The sequence below is a fragment of the Canis lupus genome, chromosome 8 (assembly GCF_003254725.2).
Source record: "Canis lupus dingo isolate Sandy chromosome 8, ASM325472v2, whole genome shotgun sequence".
NCBI classification, from domain to species: Eukaryota; Metazoa; Chordata; class Mammalia; order Carnivora; family Canidae; genus Canis; species Canis lupus.
Window position 1 is genome coordinate 39967635 of NC_064250.1, and position 17470 is coordinate 39985104.

General features: G+C 36.6%; 1 protein-coding gene across 14 annotated transcripts in view; it reads left to right on the forward strand.

Moving 5' to 3' along the window:
- Nucleotides 1–17470, forward strand: part of FUT8 (fucosyltransferase 8) — a 301256-nt gene that overhangs the window by 202723 nt on the left and 81063 nt on the right. For all 14 annotated transcript variants that reach the window (XM_035720216.2, XM_025443649.3, XM_035720221.2 and 11 more), the window contains one exon: nt 7109–7223. In XM_035720216.2, the coding sequence (XP_035576109.1) occupies nt 7109–7223 (115 nt within the window). The remainder of the gene's footprint in view (nt 1–7108; nt 7224–17470) is intronic.

Here is a 17470-nt window from a genome sequence, read left to right on the forward strand (position 1 = left end):
TCAACATACAGAACATTGCTATTAACCCATGAAGTTTCCTCATGCTCCTTTGTAGTCAGCACCTGCCCATCCCGTAGTCCTTGGCAGTCATTAGGTCTGTTTCCTATACCTATAATTTTGCCTTTTCCAGAATTTTATGTAAATGCAATCATTGTGTAGCTTTGAGTGTGGCACAATGCATCTGAGATTCACCCATGTTGTTTTGTGTATTGGTAGTTCATTTCTTTTTATTGCTAAGTAATATCCTATTGTATGGATGTACCATAGGTAGTTTATCCATTCACCAATTGAAGAACATTTGAGTTGTTTATATGTTTTGGTGATTATGAATAAAGCCACTATAAACATTAACATACATGTTTTGGCAGAAACATATTTTCATTTCTTTTGGATTAAATATCTGGAGCGGGATTTGTGGGTCATATATTGAGTGTCTCTTTAATTTACAAGACATGGCCAAACTAGATTTTCAAGTGATGATTTCATTCTAGCAATTGCATGTTACCATACATCATAGTAATTCAGCCAAGTTTACCTGCTGCTTTTGACAATATTGATCATGAATTTACTGTGGCTTCTTTGAACTAGCAAAAGGGAGATTAACAGTTTAGAGTAATTATTATTGTCGTGATTTTATTATTTGTGTAGCAGTACAGCTTTAGTGCTTGAATTTATAGCTATATATATTCATCCCTTAACCTCTGGGCATATCATGGGAAATTCTGTCTTACCATCATCTTAGGTTGACTATAGACATATTTAACTTAATCACTGTTGCTTTGGTTCTTTTTGCATTCCTTATATTGCTAGACACCAGGGTTTATGAAATAGTTCCTGGAGCTACTTCTTTCTGATTTTAGATTATAGCCATTATTAAACTTCAAACTGAAGAACAGGAGGGCATACAGGGTTGATGAACTCTTTCTCAATGAAGTTGTCTGAAACTATTGAGAAATAATCTGGCAAAGCAGCAATCTCATTGCCCTGGCCTGGTCTGTATCATCTCATTATCAGTAATATAAAAAACAGCTTTGATAAGACTGAGGTGAGATGTTTCCCAAATGATAAATAATACTTATGGCTAATTATGCTGATTGGCTGTTGAATACTGTGTATTGGGGTTATGTAGCAAGGGAAAGGACTTCAACTCAGGTAAGAGGTGCAATCTCTGGTTATAGGGAAGATTAGTAGGCCAACAGCTTATAGATTTATTTGATCAGAACTGCTGATCATAGCTATTATAGCACAATAGCTTGTGTTTTCACTATTTTTATACGGCAAATGCTACTAGACTGTCTTTGAAAGGTCAAAGAATTGGTATTTCCACTCTTGAAAAGTTAAGTTTTGTGAACCTTCAAAGCTGTTATTTGTTTTTTATTTCATGTACACACACACACACAGAGGAAGGAATCAAGGAAGACCTTAAGTTCTTTGAGATGTGATTTGATTGAGACTTAAATTACACTGGAATGTAGATACTCATTCCTCAGTTGTTAATTTCTTTGGACAAAGTGTTTTTGTCTGATTGTCTTTCTCCTAAGGAATCAGGCTTATTTTTAAGTGCTGCTAGAACACTCCTCCTAATATCCGTGGACAAGGGAACATTGTCATATGAAGTTGTCCTTATTCTTCTTATCACTTAGTCTCTATCAACCAGATCATGATTCTCAGAAACACCCTCCCCTAAAATAAAATTTGCACTGGAAGGAGAATCTAAAGGTAGAAAAGGTGTCTCATCTAATCGCTCTGATTCTGCTTTGTCTGCCCCCAACCTTACATCTCCTTGAGTGTGGTTTCCAAACTCAAGAATGATTTGACATTAAAAATAGTTAGGTAGGATTTCCTACATGTCAGTTACTGTGATAAAGGCTTTACCATTCATTGTCTTATTTTATCAGCGTAGTGATACTTTGAGGCAAGTATTATCATTTCCCATTATATAAATAAAGTTATATTCAGGCTTAGAGAAATTAGAGAGTTTACACAAGTAAGTAGCTAAGCTATTTTACTCCAAAATACTTTTCCTTAATTGTTAAGTTCTTTTTTACACATGGGGATATAAGTCTTTTATCATAGCATTGTGTTGATTAAATGTGGGAAAATATATAAAACACTTTCCACAGTGACTGAAACATTATAGATTCTAGTGGGTTCTAAGGAGACCTGCGTAAGGAAAGCCCCAAAAGAAGATATAAATAGAAAACTCTTAGATGCTGCAGGGCAAGCACAGATAAGGGGAAACTGTTATAGTGCTCAGTAGAAAGAATTTCAAGGTTTAGAACCTAAACATGAGGTTGGTAGGACATCACTCATCAAGTAGCATAATCATGGCCTTATGTGATAGTATGAACTATTTTTGTTCTTGCTCTTCTGGACTCCTCCCCACCCATGTGGGCTGTCAAAAAGAGATGGTCCTAAACTTCCTCCTTGAGACCAGGAAGGCAAAAGGAACATTGTCTCCCTATCTGTCTCCTGGTGACATTTTTATCCTTTGCACTGCTTATTTCTGCCCCAGGAGCAAATCATAGTAAAAGCAGCCTTGGACAAAGCCCAAGTAAGTTTTCTTGCCCGTGATCCAGATTTACTTATGGGTTAGACTCTGTGGTATAGCCTCTCTTAGTCACATTTACTTTAACAAATGATGGATCCTTCACCTTGATATTTTCTTGAATTATGTCTGCTCTTTGCTCACCCTCAGAGGGGAATTTTTGTCTTTAACATTTCGAATCAGGTATAAACAAAATACTCTACTTGTGGTTCTTCATTGACATAATTGAGACTGACTGAAACATTTAAAAATGGTTTTATGGGTATTAAAATATAGAACTAGGAAAATTTACTGAAAATACAAAAAACATAAATGTAGCCCAGCTTTTGAAGTAGAAGTTTGATACCTGTCGTAGCTGGCTTGCACTCAGAGTCACAGATTATATTCTAGTCTACTGGTTATCTTCAGGCATCTATACCCTACCTCAAGTGACTAGCACTAGTCTGCTGGTATTTTGCCTGGGTTTGTATTTCCCACGCTTTGACCTGGCCTCATACCAGACCTTAAGATTTACCACCTACCTCCCAAATTTCTTGATATCTATTCATAGTCTAAACCAAGACAGCCAGATTACCAGCTTTTGGAACACTTCTAGGAAATTTAATCTGAGTAGTCACTGAAAACTCAACATTTCTGTAGAATGACTTTTAGTCACCTTGTTTCCCAGTAATGATCCATAACTTTCTATTTGATTTTTGTCATGTCTTTGGCTAAAAGATGATAAATTTTATGGGATGGTAACTTCTAAATATTATTGTATCAGCAAAGAATTAATTTAAATTTAAGATTGTAGGGCAGCCTGGGTGGCTCAGGGGTTTAGCGCCGCCTTCAGCCCAGGGCGTGATCCTGGAGACCCAGGATGGAGTCTCACAACGAGCTCCCTGCATGGAGCCTGCTTCTCCCTCTGCCTGTGTCTCTGCCTCTCTCTCTCTCCTCTCTGTGTATTCTCATGAATAAATAAATAAAATCTTAAAAAAATAATAAGATTGTAGGCTACCTGGGTGGCTCAGTCGGTTAAGCATCTGCCTTTGGCTCAGGTCGTGATCTTGGGGTCCTGGGATTATGTCCCACATCAGGCTCCCTGCTCAGTTGGGAGCCCACTTCTCCCTCTCCCTCTGCTGTTTCCCTTGCTTGTGCTCTCTGGCTCCCTCTCTCTTTGTCAAATAAATAAATAAAATATTTAAAAAGAATAAAAAATAAAAATAAGATTGTTTCCTGGGCTTGTCTTCCTTACATGGTCTCTAACAGAAAAGCCAAGAAAAAAGATTTTAAAAGCAAGCTTGATTTTAGTTGACTCTTGGAATAGAGTAGCTGAGACTCTGTGTTATCATAAAAAATTAGTGCACTTTTTTCTTTTTCTTTTTTCTTTTTTTGATATTTGGCTCTCTAATTATAAGCTTGGTTATCCTATTTTCTTAACAGGTAGGGATTGATGTGAATTAATTGCCAAGACTTAGTACTGATGTAATTTGGTAAAAACATTCATTATTTTTTCTAATTTATTAAAAGATACAGAGATTAGCTTTTATTCCCACTGGTTAAAGAATGGCTTGCTTACTATGATGTGAAAGCATAACTGAGCCAATTTTTATATTTCAAAGAACTCTCACCTCCAAATTAGACCTAATGTAGTTTTTACCTGTATACAGTGAAATGAAATGTAGTGCTGTTTGTCAATGAGTATGTGTAGGTTTAATGTTAAAGCCATGCAGAGCATATTGGATTTCCTTTTTTTCCTTCAATAGGCATTTGCCTGTAAACTGCTTATTTATCCCACTATACTACATCTCCAGAAAGAGTACTGCTATTTAAAGTTGAGGCTTACAGGATCCCTGGGTGGCTCAGCGGTTTGGTGCCTGCCTTTAGCCCAGGGCGCGATCCTGGACTCCCGGGATCGAGTCCTGTGTCGGGCTCCCGGCATGGAGCCTGCTTCTCCCTCTGCCTGTGTCTCTGCCTCTCTCTCTCTCTCTCTCTCTCTCTCTCTATCATGGATAAATAAATAAATAAATCTTTAAAAAAAAAAAAAGATTGAGGCTTATAACAGGTTTTGAGATCGCTCATATTTAATAGGCAGAAAAAAGCAAATAACCAATAACCATATTTGGATATGATGAAACCTATGAGGTATAAAAAATAATCATCATGATGAGAGTGATGGGGCAGAGGCTTATAAAACTGAGGAACTAAAAAAAAAAAAAAAACTGAGAAACTGGGTGGCTTAATCCATTAAGCATCTGACTCTTGGTTTTGCCTTAGGTCATGATCTCATGGATCCTGAGATTGAGCTCTCTGTGGGCTCCACCCTCAGCAGGGAGTCTGCTTGAGGATTCTCTCCTTTTCCCCTCCCCCCTGCTCACACATCTGCACACACTGTCTCTCAAATAAATTAAAAAAAAAAATATATATATATATATATAAACCCTGAGGGCAGCCCCGGTGGCGCAGTGGTTTAGCGCCGCCTGCAGCCCAGGGCATGATCCTGGAGACCCTGGATCGAGTCCCACATCAGGCTCTCTGTATGATGCCTGCTTCTCTCTCTGCCTATGTTTCTGCTTCTCTCTCTTTGTCTCTATCAATAAATAAATAAAATCTTTAAGAAAAATAAAAAATAAAATAAATAGACCCTGAGAAACTAATTTAAATAAACTTCCAGCAGAGCCCTGTAGCACCATTATAGTCTAAGACTTCTCATGTGTTTCCATGATCAACTCACACAATTTCTTATGGGTAGTGACATTTCCCCTAATAAAAGTAAAACTTTAGGGATCCCTGGGTGGCTCAGCGGTTTAGCACCTGCCTTCAGCCCAGGGCGTGATCCTGGAGTCCTGGGGTCGAGTCCCACGTTGGGCTTTCTGCATGGACCCTGCTTCTCCCTCTGCCTGTGTCTCTGCCTCTCTCTCTCTCTGTGTCTCTCAGGAATAAATAAATAAAATCTTTTTTAAAAAATGTAAAACGTTATAAAAATACTGTAGGCTACCTAAAAATCCACAGGGGCCTCAGTTTTATAATCTGAAAAAACTTAAAAGTTGAACCTCTATCCATTGTGTAAGACTATAAGTTAATTTCTTTTTTATTTTTAAGATTTTATTTATTTATTCATGAGAGACACAGAGAGGCAGAGACATAGGCAGAGGGAGAAGCAGGCTTCATGTGTGACTCAGTCCCAGGACTCCAGGATCACAAACTGAGCCAAAGGCAGATGCTCAACCAGTGAGCCACCCAGGCATCCCTTTAAATAATTTTCTATGATAGTAAATAAGACTTTAGTTTTTCCTGTGTGGTGTTATTGGTTTTTTATTAAATGGTTTAGCAACTAGTTAAGAGCCAGGAATAACAGAGAATTAAGACTATGCCATGTACTCCTAGGTAAATCACAATTTTTAAAGGCTAGCTTCATTATCTGCTAAATGAGTTCTCACTGATCAAACAAGAGTCCTGTAAGGCACTGGGTATTGGATCATTTTTCTGACTGGCCGTCAGTACCATGTCACCCACACCCAATAGTTACTTTCTCTTAGTTGTAGAACTATTCATAGGCACTCTTCATATACAAGGTAAAAGCTCTAAAACAACTCTGAGGCATTGTAGTGTAAATAGCAATGCCTAGTCTGTTCAGCTTTCTACAACAAAAATAACAAAGACTGTGTAGTTTATAAACAACAGAAACTTATTTCTCATAGTTCTGGAGCCAGGAAGTCCAAGATCTAGTCCATATTTGGTATCTGGTAAGGACCTGCTTTCTTGTTCATGGACAGCACTTTCTCACTGTGTTCTCACATGGCGGAAGGGGTTAGGGAGTTCTGTGGGGTCTTTTATAAGAGCACTAATCCCATTCATAAGGGTTCCGCCCTCATGACTTAAGCACCTCCCAAAGGTCCAAATTTGGCCCGTAGCCTGTTTTTATGAATAAAGTTTTATTGGAAAACAGGCACATGCATTCATTTACATATTGTCTATGGCAGCTTTCCTGCTACAAAAGCAACAGAGGCCCACAAAGCCTGAAATATGTATTATCTGGTTCTTTACAGAAAAATGTTTGCTGAACCTTGGTTTGGACCATTGTTTAAGACTTATGTCAGAACTTTCCTCTATCTTTTATTCCAACCACTCAGAGTGTTTATGTATGAAGAGATCATTTAAGTGGGGAAAGGAAATGACAGAGAGAACAAAGATGTAGTATTCAAATACTGGCACCAACTTATTTCTCTCCCTTATATTAATTTACCTATTTCTTTGCTGTGGGTTTCCATTTCCCCCAATGTCTGTAGCACTTTGCATTGGGAAATAAATGCAGCTGACTGGCATGGGAAAAACCAGCATGTTTTTCTCAACAGTGGAAATTTACTGAAGGAATGAATCTTGGATGTTAGGAACTAATTGTTGAATTTCACAGTCTTAATAGAAAATAAAGGAAGAGAACTAGCATCAAAAAAAAAAAAAAGAACTAGCATCAGTGTGAGCACCAATCTTTATGAAGAATTTGGTTCTCTTCTTATGACTCTGTGTAATCCTATGATGAAGTACAAATAAGTTAGACCTCCAAATGTTGTTTGTCTATAGGTCTATAATGACGGATCTATACTACCTCAGTCAAACAGATGGAGCAGGTGATTGGCGGGAAAAAGAGGCCAAAGATCTGACAGACCTGGTCCAGCGGAGAATAACATACCTTCAGGTAAGAAAATTAGGTAAAGAAGTAAACCTGAGTGAGAAAAGAAGGAAAATCATATAAGCATATAAGAGATGTTGGTTTTTAGTCTTTCTAGCCCTTGTTTTTTTAAAGTATTTACTCATTTTATGTATTTATTCAGAAAGATGCTATGTTATATCTCCAGTACAATACAAAGACGGCTAAAACAAAGTCCCTGCCTTAAAGGAGCTACTGCTTACATATACACACACACACACTACCATGCAAAGTAGAAAGTGGTATTTTATGTGCGACATACAGGTGAAATGTTCATTGGAGGAAGAAGATGTCAGGGATAGCTTTGTGGAAAAGCTATTTGAATTGAGCTAAAAAGGATGATTAGGTAGGATTTAGACACATAGAAATGGAAAAGAGTATACTAGCTGGAGCATATGATATGAATAATAGTCCATAGCCGGGAAAGTGCAGGACAGGAACCCATTGAGTAATGGAATATTTTAATTTGTCTGGAGTTTTGGGTTGTATGAATAGGTGGGGTATAAAATAAGCTAGAAAAGGTAGGTTTGGGAGCCAAATTGCAGGGTTCTTTGGGTGCCGGTTAAGCTTTATGTTGCATAAGCAGCAAGTGGTTGCTGAGAGAATTTGTTGCAAAAACATCATTTTAACAATAAACAGCCTCAAGTCCTAGGCCCTTTTAAATGTATTCTCTTCATTTTTTGTGTTTTCTTCTCTTATTAATATGCATACCTAATCTTAACTATTTCTAATAACAGAAGTGGTTTACTTTTTAAATTTTGGATTTTTGCTTAATATGCTTTTCTCCATTTTGGAATTACAACCCACTTTTGAAAAATTTTTACATCTAAGAGTGGCATGATGAGGGTGTTGCTATTAATTCGAAAGTATTATTTTGGCTGAACTGGAATAGTATAGAAAGAGACTAGAGGCAAGGAGACCATTTAGGAGGTGAGGACCACCCTGCAGATGAGAAATATGGAGGTGTGTGTCAATTTGAATTGGAAATGAAGAGACAAAATTGAGAGAGACTGGGAAGGTATAATTGATAGGCCCTTCCAAGTGGCTGAGAGAGCTGAAGTGACTGGGATGATGGGCGCATTGTTATCTGACAGGAAACTTAAAGAATAGTCTTGGGGTAAACAATGAATTAGTAAGTAACTTCAAAATGCTTGAAGTTGGAACCAATCCCATCCATTTCTAATACTATGGATGGTATACTTTCTGTGTACAGTCACTCTGCTTTCCTTCTAAGGTTGAAGTGCCTTGTAAAAGCAAAATAATAGCCAGTGACCTAATTCTCTATATTTCAAGGTGCACGTTTTCCTAAACTTACATAGGAAAAAAATAGAAAATCAAGTGTTTAAAGAGATCATTAAAAACCAAACTGATCTTGGCATGCTGTCTTGGTCTCATACTCCCATGACCATTTATCAGGGGTGTCTGCAGAATGAGAAACACTTGCCTCCTGTAGGGAAGAGGTAATTATCTCCTATCAACCAGAACTTCATTCAATGAACTATAAACAGCTGGTGGTGCAGAACTATCATCCTCATTTAAAATGGAAATAACTATAGTTTCTGAGTTTCTTCCATTTCCACATATTCATTAGATTTTATTCAATAAAAGTTATATTTAAACTATGATTTGGTCGTAGTTGAGCTCTGCATACTGTAACAAGTACCTGCCACCTGCTTTAGTTTATTTTTTCTCCTTGTCCAAGTGCTTTTACTTGTAGTGCAAATCTGATCCTCTATGTGCTGATTTCTGTGGTTCTATATTAGAGAATTTCACTTGTAAATCATGCTAATGATTTCAAACCATGTTGGCTTTATTAATCTTTTAGAGTAGAGCAAAACAGCATTTCAGTTGGACCTTACTTTCACTTTCAAATATTGCCATTTAACAGATGCTTACTTTCATGCTTTTCTTCAAGGAGATGAGGAAAATCTCAGTAGGAAAAAACATATTTCAGAAAAATATTTTTCTTTAATTATTTAATGTATTCATGATCATTTTTTCCATCTAGTCCAAAAGCTCTTTGAATTCAGGAACTATATTTTTAACATATTATTTGTTAGAGATTAACAATGCCAGTCACTTGCACTTTTCCTTCTTTGGCTACAGGTAAATAAGAGTCCTTTCTCCCACTCCAACAAAATTAAGCACTTATGTTAGTAAAGAATGCTTTCTCTGACTGGAACTTTTATTCCCAGTTTAGAAAAGCACAGCAGCTACTTTAAAAAGAATGATTTGACTGGTTCAACTAAATGAATTAGAGAGTTTAATCAGATGAGGTCAGCTATTTATACATATTTTTTAAGTGATTACATTTTTTTCTTGTTATAACTTTTCTTGGCATTCAAATGTACTGGTGTTCCCAAACCATTGCTTTAAGTGAAATACTATTGTAAAAAGGCTATTTAAGCAACTTAAATCCCAAAAGACATCAACAGGCTTAGAAACTGAGTACTATACTAGAAAATAAATATGTAAAGGACGATAATAGCTTCTTGGTCTTTTGGCTAGAATCAAGTGTAAAGGAGGATAAAGAAAAAAATCTTTGACCTTGGGCAGCCCGGCTGGCGGTTTAGCGCTGCCTTTGGCCCAGGGTGTGATCCTGGAGACCTAGGATCGAGTCCCGTGTCCGACTCCCTGCATGGAGCCTCCTTCTCCCTCTGCCTGTGTCTCTGCCTCTCTCTCTCTCTTTGTGTCTCTCATGAATAAATAAATAAAATATTAAAAAAAAAAACCTTGACCTTTGATACCTGTATTCTACATAAAAATAAGTAGTTTACATAACTTAATAGAGAATTTACAAGATTCTTTTTATTTGGCCTATCAGGCAGCAGTTATATAAAGAATGATAATAATTTATAGCTAACAAGGAAATAATAGGGAAAAGGTACAATAAGAGAGGGGATCCCTGGGTGGCTCAGTGGTTTAGCGCCTGCCTTCAGCCCAGGGCGTGATCCTGGAGTCCCAGGATCGAGTCCCACGTCGGGCTCCCTGCATGGAGCCTGCTTCTCCCTCTGCCTATGTCTGTGCCTCTCTCTCTCTCTCTCTCTCTCTCTCTCCTGAATAAATAAAAAATCTTAAAAAAAAAAGGTGCAATAAGAGAAAATGTTTTTAATAGTTCAAATCTGTTTGGGAGATTTTAGTCATACCTTATTGTATTCCTAATAAATAATTCAGATGATTTTATAATTTACTTCAGTGATTGGTCCGGACAGTTGAAATCATTTTAAGCTTTACTAGATTTTTACTCATTTTGATGAAATTTAGTATCAGTTCTCATTATTACTAGTAAGCATTATTTTATTTTTATTTAAATTTGCCAACATGTAGTGTAACACCCAGTGCTCATCTCGTCAATGCCCTCCTTAATGTCTGTCACCAGTTACCCTATTCCCCCATCCACCTCCTCCATCTATATATATATATATATATACACACATACCACATCTTCTTTATCCATTCATCTGTTGAAGGACATCATGGCTCCTTCCACAGTTTGTCTGTTGTGGACATTGCTGCTATGAACATTGGGGTGCAGGTGTCCCATCATTTCATGACATCTGTATCTTTGGGGTAAATACCCAGTAGTGCAATTGCTGGTTCATAGGGTAGCTCTATTTTTAACTTCTTGAGGAACCTCCACACTGTTTTCCAGAGTGGCTGTAGCAGCTTGCATTCCCACCAACAGTGCATGAGGGTTCCCCTTTCTCCACATCTCCAACATCAGCAACATTTGTTGTTTCCTGTCTTGTTAATTTTAGCCATTCTCGCCGATGTAAAGTGGTATCTCATGGTGGTTTTGATTTGTATTTCCGTGATGCCAAGTGATGTGGAGCATTTTTTCATATGCTTGTTGGCCATGGGTAGGTCGTCTTTAGAGAAATGTCTGTTCATGTCTTCTGCCCATTGCTTGACTAGATTGTTTGTTTTTTGGGTGTTGAGTTTGATAAGTTCTTTATAGATCTTGGATACTAGCCCTTTATCTGATATGTCATCTGCAAATATCTTCTCCCATTCTGTAGGTTGTCTTTTAGTTGTGTTGACTGTTTTCTTTGCTGTGCAGAAGCTTTTTATCTTGATGAAGTCTCAGTAGTTAATTATTGCTTTTGTTTCCCTTGCCTTCATAGATGTGTCTTGCAAGAAGTTGCTGTGGCCAACTTCAACAAGGTTGCTGCTTGTGTTCTCCTTTGTGATTTTGATGGATCCTTGTCTCACATTTAGCTCTTTCAACCATTTTGAGTTTATCTTTGTGTATGGTGTGAGAGAACGGTCCAGTTTCACTCTTCTGCATGTGGCTGTCCAATTTTCCCAACACCAGTTGTTGAAGAGACTGTCTTTTTTTCCATTGGATATTCTTTCCTGCTTTGTTGAAGATGAGTTGACCATAGAGTTGAGGCTCCATTTCTGAGTTCTCTATTCTGTTCCATTGATCTGTGTGTCTGCTTTTGTGCCAATACCATACTGTCTTGATGATCACAGCTTTGTAATACAACTTGAAGTCAAGCATTGTGATGCCTCCAGCTTGGGTTTTCTTATTCAACACTCCTCTGGCTCTTTGGGGTCTTTTCTGGTTCCATACAAATCTTAGGATTATTTATTCCAACTCTGTGAAGAAAGACCATGGTATTTTGATAGGGATTGCAGTGAATGTATAAATTGCTCTGGGTAGCATGGACATTTTCACGATATTTATTCTTCCAGTCCATGAGCATGCAATGTTCTTCCATCTCTTTATATCTTCCTGAATTTCTTTCATAAGTGTTCTAGTTTTTAGAGTACAGATCCTTTACCTCTTTGGTTAGGTTTATTCCTAGGTGTCTTATGGTTTTGGGTGCAATTGTAAAATTTTCTAAACTCTGATTTATTTAAAGTGTAATACAAAACCTGGTCAAAGAAACAACCTGCATTAAGCCTTTATCTTAATCAATAATAGGTTTCAGTTTAAATCTAAGCCTTTTTGCAATTCCAACCCATTGACATTCATTATGTCCCATGAAAATGCTGCTTGACTTAGTCACGTAGTTCAGTCAAGTTTAGTCTCCATTTTAGATTTTCATTCATTAATTTTATATCTTGGTTTTACTTAGGAGAAGCCATTTCACAAAAGATACTAGAAAATAAAAAAATACTTATGGCAACTAGACTTCATTGGGGCAAAGTTCTATGGTTGTCTTAGTTAAAATTATTTTCTCTTTAGAGCTGAAGGGCTTATGGTGTAGTATAAAAAGACTAAACTGACTAAAAGATTATAATAATCTTATTGAGCAACCTTGAATATGCTGTTAGGCTCTAGTAGAATGGAGCAAGTAATTCTCTTAAGGTGTTTGTCTTCTATATGTTTACCTAAAATGTTCTTTATCCATAAAGTAACCATGTAATATTGGGTTGGTTTAAGTACCATTTTGTGGTGGTCTTTACAAGTGTGCTGTGTAATGATAACAAATTGAGAAAGTGCTGTTTTTGTATTTTGAAATCTAGTTTCTGATATCAATTCCAGGCTCATTTTAAAAACTATACATTGCTGATATTGTCATTATGAGTCCACATTTTGCCATAATATAAGTCATTTTTCTAGACTTTTGAATGACATGGAAGAGATTCTATTTTCATTACTGTTATTAGAATTTACTTTGTGGCTTCTAATTAGCTCATATTAAATTCTAGTCTGGTTATATTAAACACACTGAATGATAGAGATCACAATGCCTTTGTTTCTTAACTTGTTTGAAACAGTTTGAATTCACAGTGGTGAGTGCTACTAGTTATGGCATATAGCTTATGGCAAAAAGCATTTCCCAGTTTAACTTGAAATTAAAGTTAATTTAATTTCTGGTTCAGGTTGATTTTTTTTCTACCTAGACCCAAAGTTGACTATTTAAGTAATATTGAGCCCATTTTCAGTGGACTCTAAGTAAAGCATATAAAAAGTAACAAAGATGTCCTTTTTTTAGGGATTTGTTTATGTTGTGAATAGGACTTTTACTGGAAATCAGTAGGGGGATAATTTTCCTTTTTTTCATAGAATAGTAAAAGATGTGCAAATAGAAAACAAGTATTCTACTTCTTAAATGACGATAGACATTTGTTTTTTCCATTCAAATATAACAGACTGGCTAGAGAAATAGTAATTTCTCTTTTCCTGTATGGATTCCAGCAACTGTAGATGGTCTATAAAATGGAAAGTGGCCAGGTCATACTAGGAATGCATTGTTGGGGCTATTAAACATGTATTTCAGATTTTGAAGAAACCCTAACTCCCAACACAAAATGTAGACACATTTGTCTTTGACAAAACAAATTCTTTAAAATAGATTTAATGCGGGGCACCGGGTGGCTCAGTGGTTAGGTGTCTGCCTTTGGCCCAGGGCGTGATCCTGGGGTCCTGGGATCAAGTCCAACATCAGGCTCCCCACGGGGAGCCTGCTTCTCCCTCTGCTTATATCTCTGCCTCTCTCTGTGTGTCTCTCATGAATAAATAAATAGAAATATAAAATAAAATAAATAAAATAGATTTAAGGCGAGGGGCCCTGGTGGCTCAGTTGGTTAAGCGTCTGCCTCAGCTCAGGTCATGTTCCCAGGGTCCTGGGATCGAGCCCTGCATCGGGCTCCCTGCTCTTCCCTTGGCTATTCTCCCTGCTTGTGCTCTTCCCTTTCTCTCTCTCTCTCTCTCTCTCTCTCTCTCTCTCAAATAAATAAATAAAGTTAGAATATAACTATAAATTTTATTTGTCTGCTGGTGTACTGAACATGAGATCAAACCCATCATCAGGTATTCTCAGAGTTGTAAAATGTGTTCTACTGAGTGATTCAGGTAACACTTGTATTTCTGACCAACAAGGATGAAAACTAAAAATAAAGTCAGAGGTACTAATATTTATAACTCATTAGGCAAAGTCATTAGCTTAGCTGTATTAAGATGTTAATTAAATATATAAAACGACTGGAGTAGGTAGAAACTTTCACAACCTTTCCTTGTTTGAAAGAAATTATTAGTTTTAAAGAGATCAAATGGAGAAAAGTAGACAGTTTCTTAGATCTAAGACTTAAGAATATACTGAGAAGGAGAATATCTTTCCCAAGAACAAGAATATAAACAGGTTTGATGAGGGAGGAACAAGAAGTGGTAAGTAGATACAACATCAAGAATAGCTTTCATAAAATGAAAGAGGGGAATTGTTATACTAAAAGTCGATGGACAAAGGTGGTGATGAGAAAAAAGGAAAATTTATTAAAGTTAGTTTTCTAAGCATTATTAAAAACCACACTATCTTGAATTCTTACAGATTTTACAGAGTCCTTGCATATGGGAGCATAGGTCTGATTGAATTGTTTGTTTATTCAGTAAGTATTTGGATGTACTAGACATTAGGTATGTTGCTGAGGATTTAGGATGGTGAACAAACAGATAGGGTATGTTGTCTGCTCTTGGAAAGCTTAAAGTTTAGTAACATTCTCAGAGTATCTCTGAATTAATTATCCTCAGATATACACACTTGCACACACACACACATTGTTTTTTTAATTCCCATTGTTTTGTTTTGTTTTGTTTTGAGGTTTATGTTTCTGTCTCATTATTTGGATCTTTTTATTAATTCACCTATTACACTAATTTTGCTACAGGCTTTTTTATTATCCCTTAAATATTTTTTATTATGGAAAATTTCAACATATATAACAATGAGAGACTCGTGAACCCCTATGTACGCCTTATCCAGCTTTAATAATTATGAATTCATGCTCAGTTTGTTTCATCTATACTGCCACCAGTCCTTACCATCTCCAGGATCATTTTGAAGCAAATCCCAGATATTTATCATTTTATTTATAAATGTTTCAGAATAAATTTCTAAAAGTTTAAGATACTTTTCCAAAACATAACCACGTACTATTACTCCACCTAGCATACTAAGAATAGTTCTTTAATATAATCAAATAACCAGTCATCGATCAAATTTCTCTGATTGCCAAGCACATTTTAATGTGCTAATCAAAAATTGATTATCTGGGGAGGAATTCCAAGAAATGGCAGAGTGGGAAGCACCAAGAATCTGTCTCCTCACCTAGACATCAGTTGCACTGCAGAAACTATGTAATATAACTATTTTGGAACTCTGGAGTCAGTTGAAGGCTTATAACTTCCAGGGGAAATCTTCAACTATAAATTGCAGTTAAGTTTGGTTAATTTCCTCTCTTAGTTCCAAAGCAGCTACCCACCCCATACTCCCAGCCTCATGACAGACAGCTGTTATGTGTTCCTAGAATGCAAGGATGGTTCAACATATGAAAATTGATCACTATAATATGCTGCATCATCAAAATAAAGCAAAAAACCCATTTGACCATCTTGATTGCTGCAGAAATAAATGTTCAACAAAATCCAGTACTTTTTCATGATAAAAAGACTGAACAAAATAGGAACAGAAGGAAATGACCTCAACATATAAAAGCTTGATTTTTTTGTATATTGATATTGTATCCTACAACTTTATTAAACTCATACATTAATTCTAGTAGCATTTTTGTAGATTCCATCAGGTTTACCACATAAATTATCATGTCATACCAAAATAGACACATTTATTTAGTCATTTTCAATTTGGATGCCATTTTTGCAGTACTCTCTTAAAAGCCACTTATCTTAATTAAATAGTGTAACTTAATATTAGCATAACAATATAGTGAATCACAAATTTAGTTCCTTCTTTTAAAATCTTTGCCAAAGTCTGATTTGGGATTTTAGGTTTTCTTAGCAAGAGTTTAAAAACATTTTGAAGGGGATCCCTGGGTGGCTTAGCAGTTGAGCATCTGTCTTTGGCTCAGGGCATGATCCCGTGGTCTTGGGATTGAGTTCCACATTGGGCTCCCTGCATGGAGCCTGTTTCTCCCTCTGCCTGTGTCTCTGCCTCTCTCTCTCTCTGTGTCTCTCATGAATAAATAAACAAAATCTTAAAAAAACAAAACAAAACATTTTGAGATGTCCAGTGGTTATGGAGGAATTTTTTAAATTCCTAGCAGTGTAGTCAGCACAACTATTCCAGCACTCTGTTGTTGTTGTTGCTGTTGTTGTTTTTTAAATATTTATTTGAGAGAGAAAGAGAGAGATTATGAGCAGGAGAGGCAGAGGGAGAGAGAGAGAATCTGAAGCATGTGCATTGAGCGTGGATTCTGATGCAGAGCTCCATCTCACAACCATGGTGGGATCTTGACCTGAGCTGAAACCAATAATTAGTCACTTAACTGACTACACCACCCAGGCACCCCAGCATTTTGTTGTTTTTAAGTTTACATATTTCTTATATATTCATATCTTCTTAATTATCGATAAGAAAGGCATTTTTGTGTGTGTGTTTAACTTCTGTTTATTTTTTCTGCCAAGTTTTTTTTTAATGCCAGTTAGTTAACATATGGTATAATATTAGTTTAAGAAAGGCTTTTTAAAAACATCATTCCTGGGATCCCTGGGTGGCGCAGCGGTTTGGCGCCTGCCTTTGGCTCAGGGCGCGATCCTGGAGACCCGGGATCGAATCCCACGTCGGGCTCCCGGTGCATGGAGCCTGCTTCTCCCTCTGCCTGTGTCTCTGCCTCTCTCTCTCTCTCTCTCTCTCTGTGAGACTATCATAAATAAATAAAAATTTTAAAAAAAATAAATAAATAAAATAAAATAAAATAAAATAAAATAAAATAAAATAAAATAAAACATCATTCCTTAGTAGAAGTATATAAGAGAATGCATGTGAGGTTCTTAACATCTATTACCTAGAAAAAAATAAGCAACTGACAACATTCTGGGTGCTACTCCCCTACCTAATATTTTATCCTCTTTACTTTTTTTTGAATATGTTGAACTTAAATTAAATTTTATTTAATATAGGTCTATCAACCTAACATCTACTTGTTTTGAATGTTACTCAGTTTCTGTTTCTGGAAATATGACTCTTTTTTTCCTAAGAAATGGCAAATTTCACAATAATTTGACTCTGCCTTAGGTTACAATATACACAGTGTTATAGAAACAATTTTCCAAATCTTAAAGCAGGTCTGGTTTCCACATAGGAATACTGTTACATTTGGTGATTTTGATCTTGATTACGAAGTCCCAGGCCAGGAGTTCATTTTCCAGAATCCTATTCTCAATTTTAGCAAGGCAAAAATACTGAGGAGTAGCAAAGCTCCCATGAAAGGAAGAAGGAGGGTACTGACGAGAGGTGGATTCAGATCTAGGGGCTGGACCTGAAATC